General features: G+C 39.8%; 1 protein-coding gene across 1 annotated transcript in view; it reads right to left on the bottom strand.

Annotated features, from left to right (window-relative positions):
- Positions 1 to 406: 406 nt before the first annotated feature.
- mthfsd (methenyltetrahydrofolate synthetase domain containing) overlaps positions 407 to 10,910 on the bottom strand; it is a 121,640-nt gene continuing 111,136 nt past the window's right edge. The window contains exons 7-8 of the mRNA XM_051871039.1: positions 4,465 to 4,590; positions 407 to 1,111 (exon numbers count right to left, since the gene is read on the bottom strand). Of these exons, the coding sequence (XP_051726999.1) occupies positions 620 to 1,111; positions 4,465 to 4,590 (618 nt within the window). The 3' untranslated portion in view covers positions 407 to 619. The remainder of the gene's footprint in view (positions 1,112 to 4,464; positions 4,591 to 10,910) is intronic.

Below are 10,910 nucleotides of genomic sequence, written 5' to 3'. Positions count from 1 at the left end.
GGAGAATCTAGGGAGTCAGACAAAATGTTTCCAATTAAAAAAATATTTACGTACATCTGGTGGGTATATTATGGGATGTTGAGGAAGACCAAGGTGGATGAAGATGAACCGGAAAGTGTACATATATGATAATAGAAAGTAGGAGGCCTTATGATAATCCGTTCATTTGTTTATCTAATCAATTTTGAAAGTCTTTGTTCAATGAAAAATTAATATCTATGATTTTACTTAAATGTCTGAGGTATGTTTCGGTTGTAAGAGAGACTATACCCTGGATTGCGATTTTCAGACAAATAAATTTGATTTGATAATTTTACCATTGAGTGGCCTGACTTTAATCTTATAGGTGAATTTCCACCACACTGAACAATAAATGCATAAAAATAGACACGTTCAACATAATGCTTTATTATCCTCAGGCCGTGTGATTTCAGCTGAACTCACATTTTTATGACCTGTTTTTTCAAGATTCTTAGATTCCTTGTGTGAGAGTTCAGATCCACTTGACCAGTTGCAAGCATACACTGGATCATAAATAATTACTTAGAAAACTTGATTATTGTTTAGAAAGGTATACAGGTCAGAATGCTGGATTAAACACACTACCTTCTCTAGGAGCCTAGTGTCCTTTACCAACCAGTTTTGTATGACTCCTGACACATTCAGCATGTAGGGTGTGGCCATAAATGGAGAGTTTTTTTAGAGTGGTGAGAGCATGCTCTGCGCCTGTGTCATTGGCATACAGCAGGAATGCCCTGTGCTTTGCCCCCTGCCAGATGATTCTCAGAGGAACAGCTTCTTGTTTTCTGAGCAAGCTCTTCAACTCACTCACACGTAATCCAGCGGGAATGTCACTACAGTATACAGTGGTGACAGGACTTTCAGGGAACTTGCACTCAAATGCAGCACACTTGTCACCTTCAGAAGTTAAACATTCACATTGAAGCTCAGGTTTAGGATAACAATCAGGTTGCCATTTTAGCTCTTTGGATTTCTTAGTTTCATCCTCTCTAGCAGGTGTTGTCTTTAAAGCAACATCTTTCCCAGCTTCCTGCTCCAGTGTTCGTAGTGTCTTCAGAATTGGTATTTTCTTTAGTACTTCTGTGTCTAACTGAAAGCATTAGTAAGTTGTAAAAGTTTAGTAAATCTGAAGGGACCATCTGAATAGAGCTCACTTTTTCTTGTTAGATAAAGTAGTTAAGGTACTGTATTTCTAAGGAATTTCATGACCTCAGATCACATTGAAAAACTCAATATGAAACATTTTCGTTACATTTGCAACCTTGGTTCTCTGAATAGGGAACACGATGCTGCATCTGAAGCCCATATAGAAACACAATAATTTATTTTGCTTATGCCAACAGCACCTCATAAGGAGCACCTGCATCATTCCTCAGACTTTGTGAAAGGAAGAAAGCAGTAATGAAATAGCTTGGCCAGCCACACAGCACCTTGTTCCCTATTCAGGGAACCAAGGTTACATATAACCAAGACGTTCCCTTTCATAGGTTCACTCAACACTGTGTCGGTTGCTGACACTATAAGAACCCTATTGAACCCCACCATGCTACAACTGCTATTCAACTAGCCCGTGCATTAAAACAGACTAACACTAAATATGAATGACCACTGCTCAAAAAAAAAAAAAAAAAAAGACATGGGTGAATTTAAACCACACACTTCATAAGCTAGAGAAATCACATTCCATACCCAATGCAACATCCTTTGTTTCGTAGCCACAAACATCAATACAAAGAAACAACTGATTTGATTTACGCCACTGGCCCGAGCGAGTAACATAAATCTCAGCCTCAGACGTCACACACACACAGCGTTGGATGAATGTCTGATATATATGGTACACAAAATGGGAAAGTAAGTTGTAATCTGATTGGTTGAATTCAGTCTGAAGGTCTGGCTACACAAGACATAAATCTTCAATGCCCTCAAAGAACAAAGCCTGTGCAATCTTTCATCCTCCAATGACCCAAAGGGCGAAGGAGAAAGACTGTAATATACTTAAAAGTGGAAAGTGGAAGCAACCTTAGGGACATAACCTATTTTGAACTTTAACAACCTGGGTGCAAAATCCATAAGGAGGTGCTCACCGATAAGGCCGGCAAATGTCCAATATGTTATAAAATTTATAAAGGTCATCAACAGAACCACCTTAAGAGCCAGATACCTTTCAGGGACTGACCGCAGAGGTTTGAATGTGGCCCACTGACTCTAAGACCACAGGTTCCAAGAAGGAACGGAAACAGGAAAAAAGGCCTCAGCCACTGGTCCTGCTCATAAAACTGGAGGCAAGTGAATGTCGTAGCAAAGAAACACCTCCGACCAGTATTTGCTTAGCAGACGCCACATACATTTAAACATGGGTGGGGCTGTGCCATAGAAAAACGTTCTTGTAAGAACTCCAGCACTGAACCGACCAGGCAGTGAACTGGGTCCAAATTGCATTCCATGCACCAGGACACAAATAGTCTCCACTTGAGAGCATAAAATCTCCTAGTAGAGGAAGCCTTTACATTTAAAATGGTCTGTTGAGGGTTCCATATTGAGCCCTGGGCCTGATACAACAAACTGGCTCTGACTGGAATATCCCAAAGAGGCCCCTCCAGAAGAGATACCAGATCTGAGAACCATCAGATCTGATGGCCATCATGGTGCCACTAACAGAAGACGAATTACATTTTTTCGTACTCTCGCCAGGACGGATGGAATCAGTTTGACTGGCAGAAAGGCATACAAGCATGTACTCAGCCATGTGTGAGCTAGAGCATGCAGTTCAAGGGGGGCTGGAGGAAACAGGGAGAAACACAGATTCACCTCTGCCCTACCAAACTGCTGCCAGATTAGACTCACAGTCTGAGGGTGCAGCCTAATTCTACATGGGGCACAAACAAACTCCTCATTTACAATTTATGTATGAAACTACCATCATTTTGTCTGTCCTTTCAATGACATGGCAGTTCTGAAAGTCCTGAAGAAAATGGCCCAAAGCCAAAAACACTGCCAACATCTCTAGGCAATTTATGTACCATGAGAGATGCTCACCCTTCGTAGATCACTTCCCAACCAACCAGGGAGGCATCTGTCACAATTGCTTTGTGACTCCACCCAAAGAAACACCTTGAGTCAGAAACCAAGGCTGTTTTTTATGACATAGGTTCAAAAGTATCTGCATGAAACCTTGATCATACATCAAATCCCTTGAGCTTTGACCCACCACTGGCAGCTGCCATGAACACCCCTACCACCCCAAGTCAGATAAACTAGTCAATTCTTCAGTGTATTAGAGGTAGGCCTACCCCAACTCATATCTTTGTCTATGGCTCCTTTCTGCAAATGGAGATGATCTCTTGCCTCAAAACCAGAGCCTCCCCAACACAAACTTTTGTGGCAACTGTAATTGAAACAAGGTGGACCGTACCGAAATCAGATATTTGAATGCTACCAATCCACAATCTGATTTCTGACTTGTGATGCAGCCTGAATCATAATCACACCGTGTTTATTTGTTGGCTAAAGGAGAACTGGCCATCGGCCCACTTCTCCCAAGGTTTTTTTTCCCCCTTTCTGTCACCTGATGGAGTTTGGGTTCATTGCCACTGTCACTTCTGGCTTGCTTAGTTAGGGATATTTAATATTCAACAATATTATTGATTTGACTACACTGACACTATTGAATGAGAACTGAGCTGACATTGCTGTTTTCTGCTGAACTGCTTTATAGATGTGTGTGAGAGAGAGAGAGAGAGAGAGAGAGAGAGAGAGAGAGAGAGAGACAAAGGAAAGATTCAGTCTTTTCACTCTACATTGCCTTGAGCTCAACATCACACACCCAGGACTCTGCCTTATGAACTGAACACATATACAATCCTGATGCCATAAAACTCTTAACCATGGGCTTAAGATTAATCACTCTCTGAAGAGAAGAAATCTGAAGAATGATGGTGCAGTGTTCCCATATGAGGTTCAGGTGACACAGTGAATCAAGGAGGACAGCGTCATAAATTGGCACGTTTCTATACAAGCTTCAGGCAATTGTTTCTATACAGGCTTCAGACATATTGCTACTTAAACCACAAGCTGACATCAGACTGCCCAGAATTTGCATTGAAAACACCACAGAGTCACAGTGTTTACACAGTTTGGGTAATCAACCTACAAATGGCTAACTTATAAATGTCTCTGGAGTAGTGGTCAGTATTTTAAATATTTTAATAAATTAATTTACTCTCTTGGTCTTAAAATGCCTCTAGAAAGAGTTCATTTTCCAAGTTGAAAATGGGCTAAGGAATTCAGTGAAGATAACCAAACCGAGCATAACCCCTGCACCAGCTTGATTTCAAAGATATAATTTACTGCATTACCTCACTTTCAAAAAGAAAAAAAGAAATTAAGAAGCATTAAGAAAGTTACAACAGACACAAATAACTTAAGACACTAGATAAATACCTTTGACCAAATGATGCCTTGTGGTTTGGGGTGTTTACATTCAGTTTTGATGATTCTTGTTGGAGTTAGAATGAAGTTAACTGTGAGGTCATGACTTTCAATGAGTTCCTCTGGAATGTCCATGACCTAAACACAGAAATCAGGTCAAAACATAAATAATCATCCTAAGTAGATCAGATCTTAGAATGTCATGATCGGAAGTGCATCTTTGAATTTGACTTGTACAAAATCTTGACTTGTCACTGTGTCTGATAACCAGCTATTGTATGTTTTGGTTTGTAATAGGCAGGGGTCAATATCAAAAGTCAAGTCAAGTCACCTTTATTTATATAGTGCTTTTTACAATGCAGATTGTCAAAGCAGCTTTACAGTGATACTCGTATATAATTTTAGCTGCACAGCAGCTCTTAAAGAAAATGGTGTCAATGCAGGCAGATGCAAAGCACTGTTGAATATCAAATGTCAAGTGTCCCCAACTAAGCAAGCCAAAGGCGACAGCGGCAAGGAACCAAAACTCCAACAGGTGACATCAGGTGGCAAACAGGTGGCACATAGGTGTTAAAATGGAGAAAAAAACCTTGGGAGAAACCAGGCTTAGTCGGGGGGCCAGTTCTCCTCTGGCGAACAGTGCTTTGTTACGATTCAGGTAGCTATCATAAGTCCGATAGGATCGCAATATTCAAAGTATTTATTCCAGTTCCATCCAGTTGAGGAACGTATTCATCACGCTGATATGGACGGTTTGTTGAGGAACTATGCCACTGGTTGTCGTGTCGATGAGGCCTACACAATGGATGATCTAGTTGACTCAATGTCTGCTGATATTCAGGGCTGCATTGTGGTCGTGTCAAGGCACAGGTCCTCGATCTCACCTGGATACGACCTGGATCCGGTTGACTACGGTAAACCTCGGGATAAACAGAGAGACTAATATTAGTGTAGATGCCATTCTTCTTCTGATGTAACGAGTACATCTGGAGTTATAGGAAGTGTTCCCGGTTCCGGCTGACCTAATTTATGCAGCCTAACAATCCTTTAACGGATTTGAAAATCTAAATTGATAATGTGTTATGTGTATGCCAGGTTAAAGAGATGCGTTTTTAGTCTAGATTTAAACTGACAGTGTGTCTGCTTCCCGAACAATGCTAGGAAGATTGTTCCAGAGTTTAGGTGCCAAATAGGAGAAGGATCTACCGCCTGCGGTTGATTTTGATATTCTAGGTATTATCAGCTGGCCTGAATTCTGAGATCGCAATAGACGTGAAGGACTATAATGCATTAAGAGCTCGCTCAGGTACTGGGGAGCTAAACCATTTAATACTTTGTAAGTAATTAGCAAAATTTTAAAATCTATACAATGTTTAACAGGGAGCCAATGCAGTGTTGACAGAACTGGGCTAATATGGTCATACTTCCTAGTTCTAGTAAGAACTCTAGCTGCTGCATATTGTACGAGCTGTAGTTTATTTATCAAGCGAGCGGAACAACCACCCAGTAGAGCGTTACAGTAATCTAGCCTTGAGGTCATGAACACATTAACTAACTGTTCTGCATTTTTCATTGAGAGCATGGAAGAATGTGGTTTTACAGATACTAGAAACATGGCCTTCGAATGAAAGATTGGTATCAAAGAGCACACCCAGGTTCCTAACTGACGACGAAGTCCAATTTTTTATATCAGCTATGCATTCCGTTAATTTTGTGAATTGGTAAGTTTCGTCAGGGCGCAAAGAAATATAGAGCTGAGTATCATCAGCGTAACAGTGAAAACTAACGCCATGCTTCCTAATGATATCTCCCAAGGGTAGCATGTACAGAGTGAAAAGCAACGGTCCTGAGCCTTGCGGTACTCCATATTGAACTTGTGATCAATATGACATCTCTTTGTTTACTACTACAAACTGATAACGGTCAGATAAGTATGATTTGAACCATGCCAATGCAATTCCATTAATGCCAACATAATTTTCGAGTCTATTTAAAAGAATGTAGTGATTGATAGTGTTAAATGCAGCACTAAGATCCAGTAACACTAATAGAGAGATACAACCACGATCTGATGATAAGAGCAAATCATGAGTATTTCTTTCTAAAAAGGAACATAGTTGTGATGATACTGCCTTTACTAGTATTTTTGACAGAAAAGTGAGATTTGAGATCGGCCTGTAATTGACTAATTCTCTAGGATCAAGTTGTGTTTTTTTAATAAGAGGTTTAATAATAGCCAGCTTAAAACTTTTTGGTACGTATCCTAGTGATATTAAGAAGAGGATCTATGACCTCTGGAAGCATTTTCAATAACTTAGTCGGTATAGGGTCTAACATACATGTTGTTGATTTTGATGATTTAACAAGTTTAGACAATTCTTCCTCTCCTAAAGCAGTGAATGAAATGAATTTTTCCTCAGGGACACTACAATGCACTATCTGACGCGATACTGTAGTACTGTAGACGCGATACTGTAGACGGTTGCATGGTTATAATTTTCTCTCTAATATTGTCAATCTTGCAAGTAAAGAAGTTCATAAAGTCATTACTGCTGTGCTCTTTGGAAACATCAGAAGTTGAAGCTTTATTCTTTGTTAATTTAGCCACTGTATCAAATACCTAGGGTTGTGTTTATTTACTTCTAAAAGATTTGAAAAGTAGGCAGATCTAGCAGGTTTTAAGGCCTTTCTGTATTCAATCATTCTCTCTCTCCAAGAAATGCGAAAAACTTCTAGTTTTGTTTTCTTCCAGCTGCGCTCCATTTTTCTGGCTGCTCCCTTTAGGGCCCGAGTGTGCTCATTGTATCACGGCGCTGGATTAATTTCCTTAATCTTTTTTGAGCGCAAAGGAGCAACTGAGTCTAATGTGCTGGAAAAGACAGAGGCAATAGTTTCTGTTGCAACATCGAGGTCTTCTAAGCTGTCTGGTATGCTAAGGCGATGAAACTGATCAGAAAGATTATTTATAAAGCAATCTTTAGTGGTAGAAGTGATGGTTCTACTATATTTATGGCAGGGAGGCAGTTTTGCAGCCTTGACTAAATGTAGTATACACGAGACTAGATAATGATCTGAGATGTCGTCACTCTGCTGCAAAATTTCAACGGCATCAATATCGATTCCATGTGACAATATTAGATCTAAAGTATGATTACGACAATGAGTGGGTCCTGACACGTGTTGTCTAACTCCAATAGAGTTTAGAATGTCTGTAAATGTCAATCAATACATCTTTTTCATTATCTACATGGATATTAAAATCACCAACAACAAGGACTTTATTTGCAGCTAGTACTAAATCAGCAAATTCTTTGATAAAGTCTGTATGGTGTCCTGGTGGCCTGTATACAGTAGCCAACACAAATGTTACATAAAGTACCATCACTTCGAAGGAATTATATTTGAAAGACTTTTGACTAATACTGTAAATATTACTATAAATTACAGCAACACCTCCCCCTTTGCCTTTCTGGTGAGGGTTGTGTGAATAATCATAACCTTGAGGGCTAGACTCATTTAAAGTAATGTAATCGTCCGGTTTTAGCCAAGTTTCTGTCAAACACAGCAAATCTAGATTATTGTCTGTGATAATATCATTTACAATAAGTGCTTTTGAAGAAAGGGATCTAATATTTAACAACCCAAGCTTTATCATTTGTTTATCAGTATTATCTCTATTTTTTATTTGTTGAACATCAATTAAATTTTTACCCTTAAATGGGTTTGGAAGTTTTTTGTTTTTACTAATTCGAGGTACAGACACAGTCTCTATGTGATAATATCTAGGTGGAAGAGTTTCTATGTGTTAGGAATTATCTGACTTCTGTAACGTGAGGCAGCTAGCAGACGGTCGGTTTAGCCAGTATGTCTGCTTCCTGACCAGGGCCCTAGTTTGTTATGTTTCAGCTCTAAGACTATGTGCCATATTACTAGAGAGAAGAGCAGCACCATCCCGGGAGGAATGAATACCATCTCTTTTCAACAGGTCAGGTCTGCCCCAAAAACTTTTCCAATTGTCTATGAAACCTATATTATTCTGAGGACACCACTTAGACAGCCAGCCATTGAGTGATGATAATCTGCTAACTATCTCATCACTCTGACGAACAGGAAGAGGGCCAGAGCAAATTACTTTTTCTGACATTGTACTTGCAAGTTCACACACCTCTTTAATGTTAATTTTAGTGATCTCCGACTGGCGAAGTAGAACATCATTAGTGCTGACGTGAATTATAATTTTAGAGTATTTACGATTAGTATTAGCCAGAACTTTTAAATTTGCTTTGATGTCAGGTGCTCTGGCTCCCAGCAAACATGTGACTATGGTGGCTGGTGTCTCTATTTTCACATTCCGTGTAATAGAATCGCCAATAACTAGGGCACTTTCAACAGGATTCTCAGTGGGTGCATCACTGAGTGGGGAGAACCTGTTTGATGTTCTTACTGGAACGCAAGAGTGGTGTTTTCAGCGGCTAGGCCACCTCACCGTTACCCAATTGCCCTGCTGCGCGGGCTCTACAGCCGGAACGGAACAATGTACAAAGTTCACTAAGCTAGTCGCATCCAAAACAGTATCTGAAGCCCTTGCATTCTTACTATCCTCGATTAAAGTTTAGATGCGTGTCTCTAATTCTGAGATTTTCTCTGTGAACGCGTAGAAAAAGAAAAAGTAAAATGTGTACTCACACTAGGCGCTCTGAACCGTGCCCGAGCGTGTTTGACCCCAAAAGCACAGTTCATCTGACTAGTGTGATCGACTGCTGTTCTAACAACTGTCATTTCTTTAAAAGTCACATGACCTCTAACTCTGTTTGATGTTGCTTCGTATGTTTGCACTGAAATTGATGGGCCCTTTACAACAACAAATACTGTAAAATAAAATAAACTTTCAAAAAGTCATTAAAGGATTAGTTCACTTCAGAATTTAAATTTCCTGATAATTTACTCACCCCCATGTCATTGAAAATGTTTGTCTTTCTTTCTTCAGTTGAAAAGACATTAACATTTTTGAGGTAAACATTCCAGGATTTTTCTCCATATAGTGGACTTCACCGGCTACCAACAGGTTGAAGGTCCAAATTGCAGTTTTAATGCAGCTTCAAAGGGCTCTACATGATCCCAGCCGAGAACCACAAATGCTTATCTTGCACTAGCTCTGTGATGTGCCACGCATTACGTAATCACGTTGGAAAGGTCAAACGTGATGTAGGCGGAAGTACCGCGGTAGGGTGAAAAACTCCATCTCATTACTGCTTTACTGCTTTAAGTACTATAGTGCATCTCATTCTCATGGACTGCACCAGATTTGCCAGTTCTTGCTTTTCTTTGATGTACTTGTTAGCACTGAGAATAAGCCACTTTATTGCAACTGCATGTTGTATGCAAAAATAGGAAGCTCAGTACCAGTTTCATTTTGACAACTTTCAAAAATCTGATTACGGTTTGCAAGTTACTTGTGACTTACAAGTTACGTACTCTGTTTGAAAAAACAGTTTTGACTCAAATCTCATGCACATACGCTACATCAAAGGGCAGCACGATGTCACCTCACAGCAAGAATGTCCCTGGTTTGAGCCCCAGCTGAGCCAGGAGTCCTTTCTGACGCGTTTGCAAGTTCTCCCTGTTTCAGCGTGGGTTTCCCCAAGAATATCCAAAGACATGCAGGTTAGGTGTACTGGACATGCCAAATTGGCCATAGGAGTGTGACAGTGTCCGGCTTAAAAAAAACCTGATCCAATGTGTGTTTGCAGATAATTCTGATGAACCCTGCAAATGAATGGGACTAATGCTAGGTTTAAAAAAAAAAGAAAATAATATATATATACAAAACAAAGAAAAATGATGAACATTGGCATACTTGTAGTGATTGCAGTGAATAGTAATCTGATCAACTTTGGGGGTCTCTAGGACCAAATCTATAGCACCACCACCAGTTCAAATATTCACTTTTCATATAGTTATAACTTTTGAACCCTTTGGTATAGAAAAATAAAATGTAGTACACCTGATTCCTCTCATCATGCATGCTTAGCCCAAATCTATTTTGTACAATGACATTTTAATTTGACGATAACAGCTTTACTGATATGAAAGGAACTTTGTTGTAGCATGCTGGAGTAAAGTTCATAAAATGATCATTGTTTCCCACAGGATTTTGTAAAACTATGTTGGGTGTACCTCTGTTCCTCTAGGGCAGGGGTGTCCAAACTCGGCCCTGCACAGTTTAATTTCAACTTTCCTCAACACACCTGTCTGGAAGTTTCTAGAACACCTAGTAAGACCTTGGTTAGCTGGTTCAGGACAGTGGCCCTCCAGGAGCAGGATTGGACACCCCAGCTCTTGGGGGTCTGGGGGCATTATAGTAATACCCATAGTATATTGTAACAAATGCACTGTAAAATAAATGAATATTTCATAAGTATTTTATACTTTACACTACAGTATAGGGAAATTACAAT

The sequence above is a fragment of the Ctenopharyngodon idella genome, chromosome 18, assembly GCF_019924925.1.
Source record: "Ctenopharyngodon idella isolate HZGC_01 chromosome 18, HZGC01, whole genome shotgun sequence".
Lineage (NCBI taxonomy): Eukaryota > Metazoa > Chordata > Actinopteri > Cypriniformes > Xenocyprididae > Ctenopharyngodon > Ctenopharyngodon idella.
This window is presented reverse-complemented; position numbering and strand designations above follow the sequence as displayed.